Source organism: Crotalus tigris, unplaced genomic scaffold (genome assembly GCF_016545835.1).
Source record: "Crotalus tigris isolate CLP2741 ecotype Arizona unplaced genomic scaffold, ASM1654583v1 scf7180000018268.1906537, whole genome shotgun sequence".
Taxonomy (NCBI): domain Eukaryota; kingdom Metazoa; phylum Chordata; class Lepidosauria; order Squamata; family Viperidae; genus Crotalus; species Crotalus tigris.
Genome location: NW_024096914.1, coordinates 171,403 through 197,205, shown reverse-complemented (window position 1 = coordinate 197,205; position 25,803 = coordinate 171,403). Strand labels below are relative to the sequence as shown.

Here is a 25,803-nt window from a genome sequence, read left to right as displayed (position 1 = left end):
TGTCACGTTAAATCCAATGTTTGTCTGTTTTTAACTGTATTATAAATAAAATTTATAATACAGTTAAAAAAAAAAGTAAAAAAAAAAAAGAAATGCCAGGGCTGTAAATCAGACCAAGAAGTTAAAAAGAGATTCTGAGAAGAAGATAGTGGCAAACTATATCCCTATTGCTGCCAAAAAAAAAAAAAAAAAACCCAACACAAAAAAACACCTTTACTGTGTATGAAGTGTCCATATACTCACTAATGACTGAACCTGACTCAATAGATTCTTTATCTAGTGAATGCTGATTTGGTTAACTGATTTGATTAAGATGAATATGGAAACAAACCCTAAGCTACACTGGGACTGAAGTTTGATGGTCTGATTTTCATGACAACAGACTTCAAGGAATACCACCAGCCACGCCATGTGTACCACACAATTCCATCATCTGTCCTTGCTGAATAGGGTCCATTATAGTACAGGCCATTCAGGTTGGCAGTATGACATCTAGTGAAATAGAAGAAAAAGAAACAGAAGATATCTATTAGTTTCAAACAAAATCATAGCTTCCTCGGACTTTTTGCAAGTAGAAACTGTGACCTATTTTTTTTCCTATGCACTGCATTTCAGTCATTGAAGCCTGAGTAATATATAATCCCTGGGACTAAAATGGGGGCACAATTTCTGCTTCATCTCTACCAGTTTTTGCTTTGGGGGAATGCAGTTACCTCTAGCCCTTTGGCACTTGCATGGACCTTAGATGTGAAGAGAATCATCACCTACTCATCATCAAAGGACTGTCTAGTAACAGGCGTAACAGGAAGGTCACCAGCAACCCTCTCCATAATGTATTCTGTGACTTGAGGTCTGAATCAACCTAATTATACAAAGCTGTACTATAGTGACTTTGTGTAAGGAAAGTTCTATTGATTTTGAGACAAAGTTATTTCATTTTCCCCATTTTCACCGAGCCGAGTTGGCGCAGCAGTTAGAGTGCAGTACTGCAGGCCACTTTAGCTGACTATGTTCAGCAGGTCAGCGGTTCAAATCTTACCAGCTCAAGGTTGACTCAGCCTTCCATCCTTCCGAGGTAGGTAAAAGAAGGACCCAGCTTGTTGGGGGCAATGTAAATATATATATACATTGCTTACTGATGTACACCGCTTAGACAGTGCTTGCACTTAAAGCGGTATATAAGTCTCATAAATAAATAAAATAAATAAATAAATAAATATCCCAAAATCCCAAGAAACCCTGCTTATTTCCTAACTAATAACAACTAGTGATTTGTTATACTTTTATGATGCCTAAAATCCACCCAGTGATTGCCTTGATCTCCTCAGTGATCAGCTTGATGAAAAAATGGCCCGTAAGGTAAGTAAACAACCCACTGCATGTGTGTGTTTACATTAGTGTTATAAAACAATAATAGGTAAGAGACCATACAAGGCATGCAAAATGATCTAGTGTATCCATCATTTTCAAATATTGTCAAATAATGTGGTTTTTCATGAAGTACAACTAGTTTAATACAAGGATAATGAATATATCAAACAATTTTGCTGATAATATTTCTGGATGGAGGGTTCTGATTACAACCAAAATAAAGACCTTCCTTATGCAACTATTCCATATTTCCTTCTTCAATGACTTCTTTTTTGGTTGGAAGGAAAAAGAAGAATCCTGGGTGGAAAAGTGTTAGAATTACAAATGGATTATCATGATATTTGCTCCCATCCTATATTAAATTAAGTGGTTGGGACAACACATCTGAACATAAGAATCCAACCATCTCATCTGGCACTATCCGAAGATGGTATGAGGGTTGTTTTAGTTCTCCTTTGAATAGATTCATCAAAGGTGAATACCCTATAATCTTTTCTGGGGAACCGCAGGAGTTTTTTAAGGATTACATCATTTAGCGTCTGTGGTAAACCACTGAATAATAATAAAAAAATCTCCCCGCCTCCAGCCAATTAACCAAAAATAAGTAGACTAAATGGGTTAGGTTTATTTGGATGTTTACAAAAATAAGGAAAAACCTCATAATACCAAATCAAAATATTGAATTTACTGATTAAAAAAGGATGCTTATGAAAAATGGAACCAAACAATAATTTGGGAGGGTGGAAATTGTAATAATTATGCCAGTAACTGCTGTATAGAAGATTGGAAGTCACCTCTAGAAATTTTTTTTCTTTGTCTCTCACTGTTTCTCACTTTCTCTTTTCTTCCTTTTTCCTTTAGGTTTGCTGTAGTTTTTAAACTCTGTTTAAAGTTTTTTTTCAATAAAAATTATACAACCCTCTCTCAAAATATTGAAGATAGGCAAAGCATTCTGCCCTCAGCATGTGGAGATGAAGAAGAAAAGAAAAAGAAAGGAAAAACAGAAAGAAAAAGAAAGAAAAAGAGAAAGAAAGAAAAACAGAAAGAAAGAAAGGAAGGAAGGAAGGAAGGAAGGAAGGAAGGAAGGAAGGAAGGAAGGAAGGAAGAAAGAAAGAAAGAAAGAAAGAAAGAAAGAAAGAAAGAAAGAAAGAAAGAAAGAAAGAGAAAGAAAGGAAAGGTAAAATAAAATCTGGGTTATATACAAAAATCCAGATTAAGTTATAAGGAGGAGCTGCAAGATTTGAAAACATTAATTCTAATTTCTAAATACATTTACAATATCATATTTTGTAATAGTACCCTCATTCTCCTCAAATTTCACATCATTGAAAGTTTTGAGGGATTCTTAACTTTATCCCTTTATCAAAGTCTCTTTTAAAAAAATAAGTACCTATTTATTAGTTGTGCAGATATTTTTTCTAGTCACTTTTCCAACTTATCATTCTCCCTTTTTGCTTCCTGAATGTTCTTTCCAATAGAGTAGAAATGTAGCAAGAAAAAAAAAACAAAGTATTTTCTTTCTATTGGTTGATTCAGCACTAATTGTTTCAACTTTTTGCTAATCAACTTAATTTGAAGAGAAAAAAAATAATTTCTTGAAACAAGAACAACTGGCAATAAAAACAACCAAACTTTACATAACCAGTATGCTTAATTATGTTTTATTTCACTAGCACAATTTTCTCAATTTAGACAACATAACTATATTGGCTAGGAAAAGGGACGTATTAACCACAAGCTAAACAAAAACAAATATATGATGCAATAGCTTAAAAGAGCATACGCCACCTCATACTTTTGGGGTGTGTTAACTAACACAAGCAAAGAGACCAGATCGGAGAGCTTATTTGCTCTACCTCACTGCCCTTCCACTTAGAATACTTAGACTACTCTACCCAGTTTTGGTACTAAAGTTCAAAAAGGACAGGGAAAAAATTGCAAGGAAGGGAATTCATGCTATGGTAATCGTCAAGAGGAATATTCTCACTTATGAAGCATCACAGAAAGTGATGAGCTCTTTTTTAAGAGATCTTCAGACAGAGGCTGGATGGTCACTTGTCAGAGAAGTTCTAAAGGATCATGTAGTGAGGAGCAGATTTTCCATGATGCCATGGTTCTATTTCCAAGTTATTAACAGAATTAGGCTGTCTCTAGAGCAAAACAGGATCGGATTTAATTAGTACTTGGATAAGAGATCACCAGGAAATACTAAAGCTCTAAGCTAGACTGGAAAGGAGACAGCCTGGGAAAAGACAATTGCAAACCCGTTTTGTATTGTTGGATATGGACAAGATTACATAGTCACCAATAGTCAAGCATGACTCAGTCAAGACTTTATCTTAAAATAAATTACAAACATAACACACTCTTGGTATTATAATTAACCACTAGTTTTGTAACTGAAGTAAAAAAATGTCTCTAAAGAGTGACAGATTGTGTATAAGTCCTAGAGCCTTAGGTTGCCCACCTCTGCACTAGATCATAATATAATTTGCTTGATTTTGTACAGTGTGCAAACTCAGTCACTGATTGGGTTTACAACTCACAAATTTATGGTTTGCTCTAATCATAATACTAAACCAAAGCTTAAAAAGTCACATTACCACTTAGGACAATATATGTCCTTAGAACATATTAAGCCTCACAAGTCTTAATCTAGCTAGGCTTCATGGTTATCTTTTCTACTTCTCTGTATTTAAAACCCAAAGAAGATTCTATTATCCAGTGATCTGTTTTTTAACAGGTAGGCATATTTGATAAAGTAGCCCAGGGAACTCCATTGTCTTTCCTTGTGCATATGTGATGATGGCCTGTGATCAGTACTTTCCCTTGTCTGTGCTTGCTGGTTTTGTTCCCGTACAAACATTGCTCCATTGTTCACAACAAAAAGCACAGTTAACCCTCCTCCCCAGAAAAGAACTAGAGAATTGGACAACTGTCATTCTTGTGAGCATAGAGCATTGGTGCTGCATGGCACAATCTCCACATTAAATAATCATGCTATTGGCTCTTAAAGAGACACCAGACCTCTAGAATACAAAGACCTCTAGAATATATCAGGATAAAGACCTATCAAATCTAGCAAAGTTATGCTAGCAAGATTTCTTCCTTCAATATCATAATCAGATTAATCTATGTTGGCTAGGAATTCTGGAAGTTATGTTCTCAGTGCATCTACTCAACTTTTTATAACAATACCACCTAATTACTATGAGATGAGAATAGGTTTATATAAATTATGTTAAACCTCAGAAGCTTCTTGGCTCAACCCATGATGGTGATATATAACTGAATATCATTAGCATACGAATGATAACATCATCCTGAACCATTTTAGTTTGAATCACAGAATGACACACTTCATTCATGTACACATTAAATAATTTGGAGGGAAACCTGGAGGCACTTCACACTTTAGGGAGGCACTTCACAAATCTCCCCATGACTCTGAATGGAAGTATCCACTAAGGGTATCCTTAGTGTGCATACCATAAAATGATACCACCAACTCCCTTCTCCTGCAGGTAGTCCAGGAGGCTATTATAGTTGATGGTACTGAATATGATAAAGACATCTAATATGATCAAAAAGGACATGTTTTCCCATATCAAGGTCCTAGCAGAGGTAATCAACTAGACCAATCAGTGCCATTTCCATTCCTTAACAAGTCCTGACTAAAAATGGATCTAATAATTTCAACTAGAATTCTCTGCAGTGTAATTGATTTTTTCACCAACTTCTTGACCAGATTGGAAGGGAAAAAAGTCTGAAGTCTAGAAGAAAATTGTAAAAAGAGAAAAAGCAGTCCTTTTTATTGTAGAATAAGGAAATATATTTTATAGCATTTGAATTTGTGAATTGTTGTTATATTATCAAAATGATAGTTCAATTATAGTCAATCCCATACTTAAAATGAATTGTATTTCAGAAAAGTATATCTGCAGCTAAATACAAAACAATCATTTCAGTTTCTCAGCAACAGAAATATAAACATTTTCTTCCCTTTGTGACAGAAACATTTTTCTGAAAGATATATAGGATATACAAATTTTCCACATATAAAACCTGTTAGGCAGCACTTCAGCAGACTACATTTACTTACAAAGTACTCACAGCCTAATAGTTCATCCATGTACATAATCCACAGACCAATTATATCAGTACCTACTCATAATGAATCCATAAAAATATAAAATCTGAACTGGACTAGACTGCAGTCAGATATATTCTTCTAACTGGGAGAAATCCCCATTAAATTCATTAGTACTGAGCTGTACTTTTCTTTCAATCTTTCTTTTTATGTACCAAATCATCTATGACTTGGCTATTGAGCTGCATGTCATTTGCCAAGATCTCCTATCAGCAATTTCTAATTTTGTTATTTCTAAGGGAGCCCATCCCCAAGTAGGGTAGAAGGAAGTCGAGAATGAAAAGGATTATTATGATAGGTTTACAGAATGATTGCTAAGATTTAATTGTTTTTTTAAAAAACTAGTAGTAAAAACGTACTACAAAATGAGGGCTGGAAGAACACATTTATAATTATTATTCTTTGACTCAGAACAATTGCTGTGCAGTATATTCCATAATGATTCATCACAAACAAATGTGACTCTTTTATTTTCAGCAGTGACAAAACTCCCATCTGAAGTCAGTGGAAGCTTTGACTTCACCGAAAACAGGGTTTAAACATTGTTTCATTTCCTCCTTTTTATCTACTTAGCATTGATGAGAGCTGAAACATATTGTTTCACACAGTAAACTTGGCTTTACCTCAGTCCAACTCAAACTGTATTGCAAAATGCTTGCAATAATTGGCAAGAGTTTATGTTTATAACAACTGAATAGATAGAGCCAAACAACTTCCCTGAAGAATCCCCAAAAGGAAAAGTGAGACAACACTGAAGCTGTTTGTAAGTGGCAAAATCTTTTCAAATGTATCTGATAGCTCTCAAATCATAAGAGGCAACTTGTTCCCTGTGAGTTATGCATATTGTTAGACTGACTATGTAAATATACTTCCTTGCTTTATTTTGCAACCTGTTAAATTCAGTGTTGACAATTATTTTGGCAGCTGTCATAAAGTTCCCTTATATTTTAAATACAACCATTTAAAAGTCATTTTTGGTCATTATGTTCTATCTGATTAATGCTATACAAAATACTGCAGTAAAGAACAAGTGTGTGGAAACAATTAATGTTTCTTAACTCACTGCAAACTTGCTTATAGTCCTTGCCAATGTTACAACTCATAAAGAGTGATGGTCAAGCAAGACGTAGAATTTTATTCCAATATCTTTCAAATATATATGAATGATTCTTGAATTCTTCTAATACTGTTTCTTGTGAAGGACTAATTTTCTTTGGTGTTAGATTTTCAAAATGCATTGGCCTATAGCTCTCAGCTTCCCCAATGATCATGATAAAAAAATAGTTATTTTTATTATTATGGCCAACATGCAAAGTTAAATATAATTTTTAAATGAAAAGAATATATTAAACCCAAATATTGTAAAAATAAAATTAGAAAATCTTCCCATTCCCATTCACATACTGAAGTGATAGTCCTAAGAAGACAAACATGAACCAATAAATGTAAATTTATCTGCTGTTACTGAATACTGCTTAAAAATTTAAAATCTAAATTGACAGAATTCTGCCTCGATGGCATAGGGGAGATTCTGCAGCCTTGCAGCAAACAGCTGCGGTGATAGAGCAGTTTAACTACTCCCCTGGAATCACATCTGATATCTCTGCTAAAGGAGGGAGAATAAGATTGGTGTCTATTTTGCTGTGCCTGGTAGTCAAAAAAAGATCTTGACAATTCAATATATTGAGACTATACAAAGCCCTGGAAGACAAGAAATGTACATGATATTACACTTTGTAATATCTTTGAGGTCATTATAATAGGAACAAGTTATAATAGAATTTTTTGCTGCAGTAACTTTCTGTTCAGCACAATCCTATACATGTGCACTGAGAAATAATATTCTTACAACAATGCAACCTATGTTCAATTTAGTGAGCATCAAATTGCAGCTTAATATGGAAAATATTAGTTCATGAACAACGGGAGTTCAAATACAGGTAGTCCTCAACTTACAACAGTTCATCTAGTGACTGTTCAAAGTTACAACTACACTGAAAAAAGTGACTTATGACCATTTTTCACACTTATGACAGTTGCAGTAACCCCATGGTCACATGATGAAAATTCAGATGTTTGGCAACTGACTTGTGTTTATGACAGTTGCAGTGTCCTGGGGTCATGTGACCTTCTGACAAGCAAATTCAATTGGGAAGCCAGATTCAACCTGTTACTTAGCAACTACAGTGATACTCTTAACAAATGTGCCAAGAAAAGTCGTAAAATGGGGCAAAATTCACTTAACAACTATCTTACTTAGCAACTAAATTTGGGGCTCAATTGAAGTTGAAGACTAACTATAATACAATTTTTAATTTAGTGCAGATTGGAGACTGATATCAGGTCACATATAATGTGGCCCAAAATTCAGTTAATGTGAGGTTACTGCATGCCTAATTGAGAATAGTGCATGCACACTTGAGGTTGGGGTTTTAGATGCTGCTAAAGTAGTGTGTGCAGATGGAGAAAAGGAAAATTTTGTCAGAGGAAAGCAGTACAAATTTTAAAAAGAAGATGCTTGTTTTTTTCCCATGGAAGTATCGCTTTGAATAGTGAATTGTGCAAATTTGAATAATGTGACTATTTTATAAAATTCATTAACTGCACTAATTGAGACCTATTTGTAATTTAAAATGACAGAATAAGCATTAGCATTTAACTGGGCTATTGATAGCTCCTCAGATCCAGAACATTTGTGTTATTATACATGAGTTTAGGGGAAAAAATAGTTCTTCTAAATCAAAGTAATATGAAAAGATAGCCAACCTGTTAAACCACCAGCCAGCATGATCTTCTTCAGCGCAGTTCTTTTCATAATTATCATTGTCTCTATCTCTGGTACTGAATTTCATCCCTTGGTGATTTGCCCACCATTTAACTTCAGGGTGAAACCCCCCAGTGAGAGAGTCACCAGCTGTTCCAGAGTATTGCCCACAATTCATCTTGTAAAAATTCTAGCAAAGAAGTTGGGAGAAGGAGCAAGAGAATTGAATAAGTGGAACACCTGTCTAGCATTTATGAGAGATCTTCAAAAAGGAGTATAATACACGTAGTCTACAAAGAAATAAACTGAACATGCAAAATCATTTAACAACCAAGATCAGGTACATGTAGCATAGGGTATTTCCCAGTTTTGAGGATTTGTCCCTATAAGGAAGGTGAGCTTATTATTCTGTACTGATTTTTTTAATGCTCGAATTAACTATGAAAGAATTTAGCATATTGTGAATTCCCATGATTTTAAAGGTGTATAACATATTTTTATTTAACTGGGCGGGTAGTCACTTCATTTTATGAAGTCGATTGCCAAAAGTTTGAAAAACTTAACTGCTTTTGAAGTTCAAATGTTAATTAAAATAGTATTTACTCCTCTGTTTCTTCCTTATGCCAAGAAGTTCAGATTATATATATATATGAATGAGGGTTATCTTCCCACGGGGACTCTGTGAAATTTGTTAAGTAAGACAATGTTTCCCTTCAGAGATCTCACTAACCCCTCCAAAATACATTATGCCTTTGAGTGTTAAATATAACTGGACGCTCTTGATTGCCCATGATGTTCACAGATGAATGGAGCTGAATGGAGTTCATTTATAGTAGTGTAACATGCTAAAACTCACACATGCACACACATAAAAACCCAGAATTCTGATGCTACAACAGTTATGAAATACTTATTTTCTTATGCTATGTATTTAGAATTCCAAGTTCTAATGAAACTACTTCTACTACCTGCTCATCTGCAACTTGAAACTTTTCATACTGTGCAAAGCGCTGTTCATCCATAAAGTCAGACAAATCGATCTTCAAGGTATAATTCCCTGAATTAAAAAGAACAAATGAAGATACAATATTCAGAAGAGAGGAAGGGAGAATTTCCATTCAATTCATTGCAGGCATTGAGAGAATTCAGATACCATGGCTAACTACTCATGCTTGATTTTCTTATTGCTTAGCATGATACTGATATACTTTGATTAATCAATGATTAATCCATTAATATGGAATTTTCTTGAACATTTATTATCACTATTATAAACATTAAACATATTATATAATTGTAATCAGAGATTTTGCTCTTTATAGTTAGCAACTCAGCACTTTTTGTATTATGCATTAGTGATACTTAACCATGTATTTAACACTTGGATTATATTAACAGTGTGTGGTTCTTTGCTTTGTTCTGACTGTGAGGTCTGAACGGCTTGCTTATATAGGCAAGCGGTTCAGACCTCACACTCAGAACAAAGCAAAGAACTACACATATACACATAGACAGTCAGACCGAAGAAACACACACACATACAAACACTTTTAGATCCTGTGTTTACATATCCCAGGCTTCAATTTAGCTGTTGGATTATCAAACTAAACACAATCTACAACTGAATGCCTAGTGCTTTGAGAAATTTTCTCTTGTCTGGGTAGAAAAAAACAGTGAGAAAATTTGCTTCAATATAATTCCAGATTGATAGAGTTTGTAGATGTTGCTGTGATTTCCAGTTATCAGCAGGCATTCTCTTTCTGTATCAATTTGGCTCAGTGTCCAGAGCAGATATTTTAAAATATGCAAATTGTAATAATCAAATTGAGATTATTATATAAGAATCAGCAAACATATGAATGATTTGCTGGAGTTTTATGCGTTTTTTTAAAACAGAATAACCACTTTAACTAAAATAGCTTTTACTAGCCAAGTGCCCTCTAATTCTGCTGGACCACAATATCCATCATCCTACGTAATGGAATGAAGAGACCTGGATTCCACAATTTTTAAGAGAGACTCAAGCAGTTTGCAAGTATGTATTTTGTCTCATATATCCATCTCTGCAGAATGTATTTCTCAGAGATAGCAGTAAACCCTGTAAGTTGTAAAAATGATCTTAAATTCTTTTCATAGATTTCCTGGACATGCTTGCTTAGAAGAAAGTCCAAAGGTCCAAAATTCTACAAGTTATAACAAGAGGCTCTACAGAGAATCACTCATGATCTACGCATCCTGCAGTTCAGTTACTCCTGCAATGGGCTGTACACGAGGCAACCTTTGAAGACCATGCAGTGCAGGCAGTGATGGTTATGTCTCCTTATTCCCAGATGACATCACTGCTCTGTGAGATGTGGCTTTTGCTTCCAGATGCAACTGAAACTATTAGTTATGACCTATAAAGCTTACTAGAGCCTGGTTATTTGAAGGAATGCTTATGGTGTCTATCCAGCTGAGAGTGTGGCAGGGTTGGTGGCCCTTGGGTTTCTTCAGTTAAACAATATAATGTACCAGAACACAGAAAGGGGGTCTTCTTTGTCACAACACTTGCCCTCTGGAATGACATTTCCATTGAGATCCAAGTGGCTCTCAAAGCCACTCTTAAAGACTTAGATGTTCTCCCAGGGTGGGCTGGTTGGTGCTCCTTGCTGGATTTATTTATGTATGTTTTTTCAACTTGGCTGGATTTATCATCCTGGTGGGGTTTTTGGTAACTTGTTTTTTTATTTATCTTGTGTCTGTTTTGTTCCTATTTCTTATTCATATTGTAATTTATTTTGTCTGTTACATTATGAGCTGCCCATACTCAGTCTGGAGTTGGGTGGCACCTAAATTAAATGAATTATATAAATGCATTCCTTGAGATGTTACTATATAAGAATGTATCTAAACTGTAACTCAGCAATAAATCACACTCAGAGACACTTTAATTTGAACTACAACTGTAGAGAAATCCTACTGACTACTGATCTTTCTGCTCATTGTTACAAAACAATAAATCCCTTATTATTGGTTTTGGTTTTTCTAATAAAGTATTGTATTTTTCTTACCCTGAGAAGTCAAATAATGTAGGTTTTTATTCCCAAGCCAGTATTCACCATCTGCTGAAGTAAAATCTCCAAAACCCTGCTCATATTCAGTCCAATTTCTGAAAAAAAAGATTAAAACCTCTGATCTGTATAAATCATGGAGGATTATTAAGTGGCTTTAAAACAGTTTGTGCAGTTCTCTAACAATTACAAATTACAAACATATATTTGGTTTCTAGGCAAAAAACAAAGTAAATTCAATTCATTTTATAGATTTATTTTTTATTATGAAGAATGACTACAAAGATTTGATTGCAATTTCAGGTCCTCCATCAATAATAATCAATAAACCTGATTATACTTTCAAAGCAGAATTGTTATGCTGCTTCTGATTAAAATAACAAGAAATATAAATTTGATTAATACAGACTGCTTTGATGGTTTTTAAAGCTTTTTAAATAATTATTATATAATGGTTTTAGGAAATGATTACTTTATAGTTTTTCTGTTTAGTGGATTGTTGTATGCTGTTCAGAGTCACTTTCCATGAGATGGGCAGTTATATTAACATAATAAATAAATAAATCTTAAATAAAAATTAATTAAATGAGTGTGAAGTACAATAAAAAAGACCACTGATTTCTATCTTCCTACACTTTCTGCTTCTCAGTGCAATAGTATCTTACCTAACAAGTCACCAAAGAGAATCTTGCTAGTTACCATACATACAATTTTTTTCATGCATTTAGTTAAAAAAATTATCCAGTTTTGATTCTACAGCAAACTATATCTTAACTAAGGGCCATAAAAATTGCAGTTTTTACAAAAGATACATTTTCATTTTCCATAATAATTGGAAATTCTAAATGAATTTTATTTCAAAAATAACAAGGCTGTGAAATGAATCTAGAGATTTTAATCTGTTTAAATAAACCTTACCTATTATATCTTAACTATTAGATTTTGTTTAACGAATGTCTTATCACTCCCACCAACACTGACAAAGCAAGCCACTAGTATATAAAAATAAGAGCAAACCCCACTTCCTATTAGCACTAATGATATTACCTAGTTTGGTAATGAAATGTCTGCAAGAAAGCAATCAAGCTTAGAGAGCACCAAGGACCTCACAGTTCAATCCTAAACTACAAATATTCTCTTCTTACCTATTAAAATTTTGACTCCCATCTGACCGTCTCTGAAAGACTGTCCACCCACCTCCTTCTGCCATATCACAGTAGGCAAAGAATCCACTGGGGCTCTTTAGTGGTTTCATCTTGTAAAATCCACTTTGTATATGACCAGCACGATAGATTTCGGCACAATCTGAATCATGGCAAAATATCAATGGATTTAAATAATACAGTTTAGTCATGTTCTTCTCCTTCCTGCTATAAAATATTGCATAGTGTATCCTGTGCAACTTTTAATTCAATGAAGGAAATCCATTCATGGATCATATATTGCTTCTTATCAAACTGTTCCAATGATATTGATTCTGCATATGAGTAGACTGGATAACTTTGCATACCTTTACCATAAGGAGTGGAAGACGAATTAGTGTTGGGAGAAATAGACATAAAATGTAATAAAAGCTGGCCTTTTCTGTCAGTCACAGGCTGAGCTATCCCCTCATGGCTTGATAGCAAAAGGACCATAAGGCAAAATTAAGGAAATACTTAACAGAATTGTGATTCTAGCACAGAACAGTCAGAAGCAATGATTTTAATAGAACCTGGTTGCTTGATGTCTTCACTGAACCATTCGATGATAGAACACAAAGCTTATGCAAGTTGGCCAGAATGACTACTAGTTACTTACTGAAATTGTGATTATCTATTTAAACATAAGATTAATGTTTGGGTTAGCCAAAAGTGAAGTTTACTATAATGTTTAGTCAGCCTTCATTAATTGTTTTGGTTACTCTTGATTAATGTTCTGCCTTGGCTGAACCATTGCTATGAAAGCTACTGAAAAAATTCAAGATATATAATTTCACATTAAAATAAGTAATGTAAAACAGACCTGCAAATAACATCCTGCAAATACTTTTTTACAGTTATTACCAACTCAATTTTGTTTCAGGTCAATGATTGATGGCAAACATTTCAAAAATCTACTTCACCCTTTATATGCAGCTTCCCTAGTCAAACTTAATATTCTTCAGTTTCTTAAGGTTGGACCATGTTACATGGTTTTCAATAAAGAGTTTCAAACTTGTGATCCAAGTTTCAACACATGCCAGAATTTAGCATGAAGAAAATTCTAATAACCAAATACTGGTGTACAGCACAATATGAATCACATTTAATGAATTACACAAAAACACTCCTTAGTAAGTGCACTTAGACCCGCAGAGACTACTGTTCAGATCATTGCAATGTAATATAAGTAATTCTTTCTATATTGAAAAATTTCTGTTAAAAATAATATGGTACGTCATTTTACTAAACTTTTAATTCATGAAGAGTAGAAACCCTAAATAAAGGCCTTTTAAGGAAAAGGAATAGGGTTTAGAGATCTGCTTTTTCATGCATTGGGCAGGATAAAATACTTTATGTAAATTAAATAAAAGTTCTCATAATTATTATGAGATAAAATCATGACCAAGCTAAATGCTTCCCCCTTCAGTTTTCCTTAACCATTTTTCTGATTATGTGGTATGGTCCAAAGCAGGTCAGACAAGTATCCTGTCACCAATTCTTTGCATACTATTGAGGTGGCTACATGTAATCCTATTTATACATTAGGAGTAAGTTTAAATATATTCTTTTTGCTTCGTGTAATTTTGGTGTAATTAATTATGCCAAACTGTTATGTTTTATTACAGTTGGTGCAGCATCCAAACTGAGAAATAATGTCTAATGGAATATTACATGAGAAACCATGATTTGAAATTTATTATGATATGGGAGGATAACTAAATGAACAGCTATGTGTGTTTGTGTGTGTGTGTGTGTGTGTGTAGGGGGCACAATGGCTCAGTGGTTAAAGACACTGAGCTTGTCAATTGGAAACAGTATTCCCTGCGCCTCAGCATATAATCATACTGGCGACATGACCCTGGAAATGTCTTCAGACAATGCTGGCTCCCTCAGCTAAGAAATGGAGATGAATACCACCCCTTAGATTCAGACACACTGGAAAGGAGAAACCTTTACCTTTATCTATGCCTATGCCCATATATGTAATATTTACAGTATATAGTTGAAAAGTTGAAATGAGAGCAGGCAAACAATTCAAAACAGGTGGCTTTGTGTAAAGTTTAGAAGTTGAAGTTATGGTATGGATTCTAAATTTTGATCATCCACCAGGTTTGTAAAATGAATGGAGAACAAAGATGAAATTTATTTCTAACCTTTGTACTTTGTTTCTTCTCCCAGATTGATGACACTGCTTTCACCTTCTTTATCTCTGTTCTGTATATCCCTCTCCGTTAAGAGGTTCACAATTCTTGCCTGTTGTTGCTTCACACTGTGCTCCAGAAGTCTCAACTGGGCCTGGAGTCTCAGCTGCTCTTGGAAACAACTTCCTACAGTCTTCAGGAAGGAAGGAAAAGACATCAGTGAGTTGCTAAGTACTGCAGTGTCAGTTCATAACCAGTTCCTACAAAATCCTATTACATTCAAATAATATGGAATATGCTTTCTTAATAGATAGCTGAACTTTTAAGTTCTTGTTTATTGCTCCTAGTTATTTAGGAAAACTGTATGGGACAGATTCCTTTTGTTCCTGTAAAGGTGCCTAAGTAACAAATATAGAGCTATGGTAAAAAAAAAAAAAAAAAAGTGGGGGATTTTCAAGCTATATAGAATAATGTGTGTTAGAAAACCCTCTCTTCTCTGTTTTTTAAAATTGACAAAAGAATTTCAAGAGGATTCAGTTGTTATCAAGTGAATTATTAAACAAACAGGATGTACAACATCCCTCATTTTTGTTATTCTAAATAAAAGTGTTGATAAATGACATGCATTCTCTAATGGTCATACTTGTTCTGTGCTATTTTTCTCAGGTTTAATTGATGCTGATTCAGGACATAATTAGAGTTTATATACTGTAGACAGAGAAATGTTTGGCACCAAATAAAATTTATGAGTAACTGGTGGATTGATATTAATGTAAGGAATTTCATAGACATGCTCTGAAGGCCATTAAGGAATGAGATACGATGGAGCAATCATTCTGTGCATATGTTAGTGGGCCTAATACCAGAACCTGATCTAAACAATACTTAATTAAGCTGATTTCCTAAGTAGTATAGAAAGGATATTTATTTATGGGAAATTCTTCATATGGACAGACCAATCCCAGGACCTAGTTAACTATGTTCTACCAGGAGGAAGGTCAAAAAGCATGTGCTCTGTGCCTGGGAAGAAAAACAGAAGGGAGTGACATGAGATTAGCAATTAACATCCATCCAGTTGCTCTGCTGTATTCCCATTTGAAAGCCAGCAGGAAATCACACCATTCTAAATCTTGTTTAAATAGGGTGCCTCTTCCTGAAATGTGAGTCTGCTGCATTGGTATCCATTCAACTTTAACACATTATATTCCAAGTTGACACCATGTCATCAGACATTCCAGACCCTTCAACACCAACTATCATATGAAAAGCCTCCTCTAACTGCTATGTACAACCTTTTCATTGTTCCTTAGACAGTAATGTTTTTCCCCAGTGACCATCCATGATTAACAGATTGCACCTTTAAAAAATCCTTATAAGGTAGCAGCAGTCATTTTTTTTATGTATCTAGGCCACCATCCAGTGGTCATTTGAGTTCTAAAATGCAGCTGCTGGAGCCATGCTGAGAAGGCAGTTTTGCTATAAGGATCAGTGTGGGAGCTGCAAAGTGCAGGCACTTTTTAAAAAAGAGGGAAAAAATGGCTATAGAAGCTGGGGTTCCAAATTCCCTCACAGCCAAAACAGCACTGGAGCAAAGTCTAGGATACAGGATAGAAAAAGCTGTCCTAAGCAAAACTGTAGGACCAATTGTGACCAACACTCTGCCACCTTCAACCTCATAATTTTTTTCTATGTGCCATGGAAGTTCTATATCCAGAATAAAAAGGAAACATATCTTACAAAATGGGGCATCTCAGTTAGCTTCTGATCTGCCTCAGCTGTGAACTGACAGTAAGATACAGCTATTAACCTGAGGGCATGTCCTTTGGAAACACTGGTGTGCCCTTGCAAAGAGGCTATATGGATACAGACATAGAATAAATTCTTAATGTTCTAACCCTCTTCCCCAGTTATGGGTAGTAAATTGTAAGTTGCTTAATAGTTTATACTATTGGATCCACATTGCCAGCATTCCCAAGTTAAAGGGTCATATCCTTCTCCTGGTATCCACCAGGATCCCTGTACTACCTTTTAAAAATATTAACTTTAAAAGGGGAAACTAGAATACTACACAACAAAAGCCTCATGCGTCATCTGTATTTCCAATAACCTCACCAGTTTGCCTTTTGCTAATTTAGGAACTAACCATACCAGTTATGAAACATGCCTCAATGTTCTCTAAAAATTCCAAATATGCCCACAGGACCAAAAAGACCAGATTCTGGCTTACACTGTTATTTTTCAGTTCCAACATTTGCAGTGGGAATTTCTGGAGATTGAAAAAAAATGACATATGATGCCAAAGGTGCTTTGCTTTATATAAATACTGTATATATTCAGCATGTTCAAAATCACATTATTCCGTTAATGTTCTCTTTCTATCAATGTGACAACACCAGAAATTATAATTGTACATTTGAAATTCATCAGTTTAAAACATAAGTCTTCCCATAATTCAACTTAATTAAGTTTGGCTCGACTTAAAAGTAGGAGATTACCACAGCCAGAAAACATATACGTGCTATTACTTGTGGTAAAAGAGATTATTAATCTGGGGCTAGGCTTTTTTCCTCCTTATTTTTATTCTATAAGACATAATTCAGGGTTGTTGAACAACAGCAGGAAATGAACTAGATGGGAAGGTAGCGATGGGTGGATATCTAAGACTGGTAACAAGAAAATTAAGTCATTATTTTTAAACCAAGTCCTTCTCATCTTTGGCATTCGTTTCTAGGCTGTGTTAAATAAGCATTTTTGCTCAAGGCATACTGACTCTGAATCAAGATGAAGTGCATGTTCACTGTTTAAATATTTGGGTTGCATTTTAGATTTTTTGTTTTTCATTTAATTCTTGCCTTTCAGTGCAATCCAATCTATGACAGTGGAAAACATGTGCTGAGATTAGGCAGCTAGTCAGAAAAGCATTCTGGAGGGAAAAGCACAATGACAGTCCAAAGGAGCTTTGCTAATGCTCTAACAATCAGTGTAAAAGGTGGTTTTCCTGCAGCTGACTGTGTTGCTGGGTTAGCATAAGAAATGAGTTTTTGTGTGATGGGAGAGAAAATGCAGAGAGAGGAATACCCTGTGACAAATGTGTTACTCTTCCATCTCTTTTTGTACTTTTGTCACTAGAGAAAAAGCTGGAAACAGCTTTGGGAAAATAGACAAGCATGTACTCCCTAAAAAATGAAGATCAATAAATGCTTATCTAGAAGCATTCCTAGTCCAATGAAACAAGCATGACAGGAAATGGACTTTTTCCTATTTAATGATATGCGCTAAATGGACAGGTTAGGAACCCACAAGCTTCATGCCATAAAGAACTATTATTAAACAGCAAATGGATCTCTTCTATTCTCCAGACTGGGATAAGAATGCCAAAACTGGAAGAAAATTCCCAGGAAATTAATTTTGGGACCAACCTAGGATTGTTCTGACTTATTTGAAAATTTTATATGATCATCTCTAGTACATAAAAAAATCCTATATGGCTAGCAAACAAATAAACAATAAAAATTCCAAATTAGAACTCTTAACACATCACTAGCATTGTAATAGTAACCTCACAAACACACACACACACACACACACACACACACACAAACAGTATAATCTATTAGCTGCTCTAGAGTTGTCCAATCTTAACAACTTTAAGACTTGTGAACTTCAACTCCCCAGCTCGCTACCCCTCTGTAGGTCCTAGTTGATTATAGCCTATCATTTAAATGTTGCTCAGTGGGATTTTTAAAAACACACATGCCCCCAACATTGACTGTCCAATTGAAAAACATCCAAGCAAGTAGGAGCATTTTGATCTTTCTTAAATATGAACTTCTTAACACATTAAAAGTGATCTTTTTGTCAGGATGCAACTGAAGGTTGAAAGGATAGTGATGAAAAATAATTTTTAACTGCATGTAATTTCCACCTGAAACAAGAGGTGGAATGTCCACTTTTTACATCAGAGTTGTCATTACTTCCCTTCTCCCCACACTGTTTCACCTGTCACTTTTCTTCTTGCCCACTTGTTATACAGGAAATAAGACTGGCTGGTTAAAAAAAAGTTTGATGTACTCTGTGGAAGTAAGTTGCTAGAGACAAATGAGAAAGTACAATTTATCATGTTATGTCAGCCTCAGTTTTCAATTTGCCTTAAAATGTATATTTGGCAATAACAATCCTAAATAAAATCACATTCCTGAGTGTCTCATCCCACTCCTTTAGTTTTATGATGGATGGATGGATGGATGGATGGATGGATGGAAGGAAGGAAGGAAGGAAGGAAGGATCATTTCCTTCTCCCCCAAAGAAAATGAAAATTTTAATTGTCTATCATTAGTAGCATAACTGAAATGGAAGTTCTGCAATATCTATTTTTATATACTGGGGCTTTTAATATTGATATAAAAACACTAAATAAAATTCTGGGACTTTTTCTGAACAATTAACCAAATCCCAAAGCCTCCAACACAAAAAAGGGAGTGGATCAAACACCTATCTGAATAAATTACATCACAAATAATCATCAATTTCCTTCCCATCCCCTTGTTGATCTTCAAACAAGTCATTTAAGGGCAACACCAGACTTCTTGGGTTGAAAATGCTACATTTGCTTTTTTCTGGGAAAAGACATTTTCTGCATGTTTACAAATACCACAACAGAAATCTTCTGCAAATTCTATGCACCAAAAAATTAGAAGAAAAAAATCCAAATTTTTGTTCTATAACTATATTTCACAAGTAAGTGGAAAGCCACTTACCTGGAACATTGCAGAATTCTAAATTTTAAAGTGATTGAGGATAGTCCCTTAAAAGCCATTAAAAATGCAAAACAAAAACATAATTATTGGGAGGGATGTTATTTAGGTTGTGGCTAGATCACTAATTGGAAACAGATTGTAACTGACTCAGCCTGCTTTAGTGAGTACATTTTAAAAAAAATATCTAAATTCAAAGCCAGATATTAAACAGCTGTTGTCAAATCCTTTGGTTTCCAGGCATATAACTGCATGTTTGTCAAAGCTGCTATGCCTGATTAACACACACACACTTTTATTTTATAACTTATATGGCCAGTTACAAGTTAAGAATTACATCCAAATAATATACAATCTTTTACAAAAGGTGTTCTTTTTTTTCTTACATGAGCCCCATAAGGCAATTACAAATACTGATAATTTGGAATGAATTTGGAATTCAACATCTGGACAATTACAAACAGCAAAGATATTCCTTTGTGTCTCAAACCTTATACACACCTCTTACATTTTAATTCTAACCCTATGATCATTGACTGCCAAGATGGTAATAGTAAAATCCAGTTACACTATTCAGGGACAAAACAGTTCCTTCTGATGATTGCTTGATGTAAGGTTTTACTAACATCATAAAGGAACATCCCATCAGCATGTTCTGAGAACATTATAGCTGAGTAATTATTAGTAGCCAAACTTAAGAATTTCCTACCTAATGAGGTATTAAGAAGAAAACTCACAAGAAACAGTGAAAAAGATTATAAACCACATGTAACAAATGATTTTGTTGGTAGCTTCCTTTTTGATACTAGAATGCTTCAATAAGTGACATCTTTATATATAGCTAATTTATATTGATGCAATCTAGTGATTTTCAAGGAAGATGGGAAAAATAAAGTTGAATACTTAATAGCTTAATAGCTAGTATGCAGAACATAGGAAATAGGATTTTTTTAAATCTTAGAAATAGGTAAACTAACCTCCAGATTTTGGGTAGGGATAGGAAAAAAATCCTGTTGAGTTATGCTGATGATGGTTATGGTTTAACTAACCCCAAATTAAAAGTCAGGCAATGTAGGCACAGAAAATATAATGGAGTGAAGTTTGGGATGGTATACAGAGCTAGCTTAGAAACATATAACACCCAGACTCAAGTCTGGCAACAAAGGGGGAATGGGGAAGCAAAATAAGAAAGGAAAGGAAGAATGTTTGGAACTAGCAGGGAGCATCTGCCCTCTGCTGGCATGACTACTTATGAGCAAGAGATGAAGGAAGAAGTTAGTCAACCATTTTTTGTTAAGGTTCTATTTGTGAAAAGGCTAATGAGAATCAGAGAGGCAAAGCTTAAAGTTCTACTTTACCTGTAAGCATTTCACCAAAGTTACAAAAATATAATAAAACTTTGAAATTGCCCAATCTTCAAGGCTCAAAGTGATGCTCTCCAGTCAGATTAAACCTGCAAGTTCAGGTTTTGTCTCTTTCCCTACCAGTTGCTTTTAAAAATCAAATGCAGTTCTAATTATTTAGGAGAATCTGTTCTATGCAGCTCATTTCTGGATCACTACTTCCACTTTGTGAATGCAACTTATGCTTGGGTTTTTCATTTCGCTCCTCCCTTTTTAAAAATATACAGAACTTTCTTGGAAAGAGTAAAACTTACCGAGTCGAGGGAGCATATGATTGTTATGCGTAGAAGTAGTAAGTAAAATAAACTCCACTTTTCCATTTTGATGAACCTGCACAGAAAACCAGCATTGTTTGTCAGCTGAAATGCAAGCATAAGTTCTCAGTACTTGGCACTGTGTAGAAGCCATTAGGGATTGTTTGTTTGTTTTCTCATTGGCTCTGCATTGTCTTGGTAGGGTGGAGATATATAGTGATAGAAATCAGATTACTTCAAAGTTCCAGCCAATTTTCAGGCAAGACAGAAAAAAGCATATTTTAAGACAAATTTAAGATTTAAAAATGTTTCTTAACCATTTCCAGGTAACACACTGGAAAAAGAAATTATAGTTTAATTTTTTTGTATTTAATGCTGCAACACTAAAGGGTATTGGGACCTACCATTTTATAACTTTTTTATCAGCTGAATACATTTTTTAATTATAGACTTATTAACTGATTTGGTCTTTGAAGACTTGAATTGTACATCTTGAATAACTCATTGGTGAATAAACCACAATTGGTTGGGCTCCTACATTATGCTATATAAATCTTGATTTACAAAGTACAGAAGCTGAACTCACACCAGCTACTGAATCAAAATCCAATAAATTATGTGACATTTGTGATCCAGTTTTCTTTAGTACTGTACTTCATTATTGTCTCCTGATACTGGATTGATTTAATTTAGTTATCCTTAAAGTATAAGAATAAAATAATAACTGATGTCCTATTGATTTCAATGGCTTAACTTAATGTACAGTATAACTAAACCTACATGCAATGCATTACTCATAGTACACCACATTTTTCTTTGCAATAGAGAATATACTCCTTGATTTTCCTATAGACATAGCATAAAAATGAACATGCCTTCTTGGTCATAGTGTCTGCCTTATGAAGCAGCTTCCTCCTGGAAATATGGATGGCCCCAACCTGGTTGACTTTTTTGAAGGCTGGAAAGATTTGGTTTTCCCTAGCTCTGCAGCTAGGGTGATAATCAAGTTCCGATACGGGTGTGAAATGTTGGGAATTAGATTTTCACAGGGGTCTCAATTTAACTTTTCTTCATTTTTCTTTTAATCAATTGGACTGTGTATTGCGTTATCTTTGTCCTCTACCTATTCGCTAGACACTTTATTTGTTTATTTATTAATTTTTATGCACCTATCTCACTTATAAGGTGACTCTGGGAAGCTTACAGGTTATGAAATAAGTAGAAAAATAATTAAAATATTAAAACATTAAAACTACACAGATTAAATTTTAAATCTATACTGAAACAAGAACCAAGAGATGGATGGGATAGTGATCATCTCCCTTGGGGCCCCAGGCCAACCAGCAAAGTCAAGTTTTAATATCCTTCCAGAAGGCAAAAGGGTAGGGGCAACTCTCACCTTCGGTGGTAGAGGGGCCACAGTGGAAAAGGCTCTTTTCTTTGAACCTGCCCAGATGGATCTATAGCAGGCCTCTTCTGCTGACGCGAGAAGGGTGGGCTAGTCCCATTGGGGAGAGATGGCTCCTCAGATAGTCCAATCAATTGATCTTAGAAGATTAACATGACCATGATTTATCAACTTGAGAAGATTATTATGCATCTCTATGTACATTTTCTCAGATCCCAAACTGTTCTCTCAGTTACAATCCAATAACATTTTCACTGTGGACAAATTAAAGGCACATAGCTATTTGGGGAAGTTCCAATATTCAAACTAAAGACATTAAAGCACACATTTAAATTGTACTGGCTAAATAATGATTTGCATATTTGTTTGCTAATAAGATTCATTCTTATAGGTGATAGCAAAAGAGTAATCCAAATGGTATTAAAGTCTATAATTAGCTAAATGAAACAACAAACAGTCTACAGTATCTCATTAAATTGCCAGATTAATCTGAAAAACACAGCTGGTCATGTATTAACTAGGGTTGATGGTATTTTGTTATTTATTGATGATATTTGCAAAAGAAAGCATCAGTTGCAAGAAAAGCTAAACTGTCTTACATAATATCAAATATAGTGGGAACTTGTTGTATAGTATATAGCATCAAGTACTAATCTTACAGCTCTTAGCACTTTCTTCTATATAGACACAGTGGAACTGATTTTAACCATATTTATTGTACTGCTATTATGCTATTAAAATACTGCTATTATAATGCATGCCATGTCAGATTGCAACTCAAAAACAGGTATTAAAATTGTGAAGTGTTCAAATTGCTTTTTTCTGGAAGTTATTGAATGCTACAAAAACTAATGTGGAAATAGCATATAAAAATATTTCCAGAAGTCCCTACTCAGGTATTTTTTATTAAGAGATTTATACACTGCTTTTCATGATGAGGAAACAATGGCACCTAGGACAAATGGAAGCATTTGCATGGCCATAGGAACATCCAGTTTATATCTAAGCAGTTCACAATGATATTTATGGTAAAATCAACAATATAAAACATAATAGTACAAAAATAATAAAGATAATACAATAGTATCCTTCATCAACATTCACTCCTGACCCTTCTTTCTCTAAATAGGCCTTCCATAATAAGCAGGGTTCAGTAAGTCTCTGGAATACCATTGGGAAAGGAGACAGTCTTATTTCTGGAGACAAGATGTTCTAGAGATGGGGAGTCCATACTGAGAATGCCTATTTTGCGGCCCCCTATTGTTGGACATCCCAGGTTGGGGAATCCATAGCAGACACTCTATTTGTGTGCAATAGATAGGAAGATTCTACTAGGAACAAGTTTGTAGGCTGAAAAAACCAGCAGCATCTTCAACTGCACTCAGAAACTCATTGGTCCTGATGTCAGATAATAACATGCTTGACTGGTAAACATACACTTGATGTTTGTAGAAGGTTTTTAAGAGAAGCCACACAGAGAATGAATTGCAGTAGTCTAGCTGAGAGGTGATATGGGTGTGAGTAGCCATTCTCAATACCTCCTACTCTAGGAAAGACTGCAAGTGGCATATCAGCCAAAATGGGGCAAAACTCCTGCTGGTGGAGCCTCTACTTGCCCGTACATTGTGACCCTACTCTTTCAGGAGAAGCACAGCCCCCAATGGTTAATATTGATATAGTCCTGGAATCAGTTGGTTTCTGGATTAGCCATCTTTCTGTTTTGCTTGGCTTTAGTCCCACCCTGCCGGCCTTTAAGAAAGCCGTTAAAACTCTTCTGTTCCGGCAGGCCTGGGGCTGATGTCCCTGGGGGGGGGCGGGATATGATCGGACTCGTGGTATGACTGTATTATTTTATTGTTTTATGATTGTTTAAACTCTGTACGCCGCCCTGAGTCCTTTGGGATTGGGCGGCATATAAATAAAATTAAATACAAATACAAAATTTAGTCTGAGACTATTCCTCCCCATCCTACACTCAGGACTTGTGCTCCATCTCCCATTTGGCTCATGGTAGAACTTTATATGGTCACCCATCAGCTTTATGAAGAGGCTAAATAAAACAGGAAAAGGAAATAAGCATTGGGAATCCCATAGCTAAAAAAGTTGTTATTAGATTCCTTCTGATTTAGAATTAAATTGCAGTTAAAATTGCATAAAAGGCATGCAAGCAACACACATCATAATATATTTACTATTACAGTGAAAATATTATATAATACAATATTCAACATAAACCTACCAACCATCTAACTTTACTAATAGAATTTAATGGAAAACAGTTTTCCTGTCATGCCTCCCAACAACTAGTCTGCTACATTGAATAAATCAGTTTTCAAAATCTTTTTTAAATGCATCCAAGAATGTGTAACACCAGAGAATGGTAGAAGAAAATTGCATAATGTAATAGTAACAACAACAACCATTTCTCTTTTTTTCTGATGAGGTGTTTTTATTATAAAACAAATGTATATGGAAAATAACCACAACAAACTAAAAAAAATGGTGAAGGGTATATAAATATGGATACAATTTTAATATTTATCATTCTAAAACAAGATGCAAATAATAGCTATACTTCAAAAGGCTTATTGTCTCTTTTAATTTTAGATATAATTAATCTGATAGATCTAGATGGAACAATTGAATTGCTATGCACATTTTACAGTTTCTGCCAATATTATGTTTATATTTATCATAGCAACAGTATCATTTTTAATCCAGCATTATCAAATCACTATACATTTAAATACGCAATTGAAAAAGATTGGTCAGTTCCCAAGACCAGGCAATTCTAACCTGTGTAGTGAAGACATATCTTAATCAGCTTCCTGTCTGTTGTATAAGTAGGATCTTGTATTTTTTTATAAGAGAATTGCCTCTTCTTTATTATGTGGCCTTCAAATCAAATTAGGTGCCTTGAAGGCCATATAATAGATTAGTGCTCACATAGTGGTGGGCAAACAAACAAACAAAAAAAGCTTTTGCTATTGTCTATGGAAATGCATTCACATTCTTTGCAAGAAAGACTCCAATGCTTGCTTCAATGGCAAAATGCAGTGCTTATCAATGCAATCTTATGTGAATTTACTTGAGATTTCTTCTGAACTTACTTATTTAAAATGTTCTAGGAAACCTACTCTCTGTTTAGAATTGCAACCTACTTTCCTTCCTTCCCCCATCTTCATCCTTGCCAACTAGTAAAAATACATACTTCTGCTGGAAAAAACTTCTTGTTTTACCTCTGAAAACTGGAAAGTTGGTATCTTCAGAACTGATCCAAGTTTTCCCCAGAATATTTTTGCCTTTATTTGTGAACTGTTCGAG

General features: G+C 34.7%; 1 protein-coding gene across 3 annotated transcripts; it reads right to left on the bottom strand.

The window, feature by feature from the left end:
- FGL1 (fibrinogen like 1) lies at positions 1-25,803 on the bottom strand. Of its 3 annotated transcripts, none has more exons than XM_039349364.1 (8): positions 25,719-25,803; positions 21,072-21,147; positions 14,673-14,853; positions 12,481-12,640; positions 11,336-11,433; positions 9,254-9,342; positions 8,288-8,475; positions 1-492 (listed from the first exon to the last, which is right to left on the bottom strand). In XM_039349364.1, exons 2-8 carry the CDS (start codon positions 21,135-21,137, stop codon positions 333-335), a joined length of 942 nt encoding a protein of 313 aa, XP_039205298.1. In that variant the 5' UTR covers positions 21,138-21,147; positions 25,719-25,803; the 3' UTR covers positions 1-332. The 3 variants fall into 3 exon arrangements, with proteins under 3 accessions (XP_039205298.1, XP_039205299.1, XP_039205297.1); XM_039349365.1 differs by lacking the exon at positions 25,719-25,803 and adding an exon at positions 22,471-22,599; XM_039349363.1 differs by lacking the exon at positions 25,719-25,803 and having other exon boundaries at positions 21,072-21,207.

Excerpts from the sequence above, each read along its gene's own strand:
- FGL1 (XM_039349363.1), bottom strand. The coding sequence starts at position 21,191 with ATGCTTGCATTTCAGCTGACAAACAATGCTGGTTTTCTGTGCAGGTTC. Across the intron at positions 11,434-12,480 it reads GGGAGTCAAAATTTTAATAG|AAATTGGACTGAATATGAGC; the intron begins GTAAGAAGAGAA and ends CTTTTTTTTCAG. Across the intron at positions 493-8,287 it reads GCTGGCTGGTGGTTTAACAG|ATGTCATACTGCCAACCTGA; the intron begins GTTGGCTATCTT and ends CTATTTCACTAG.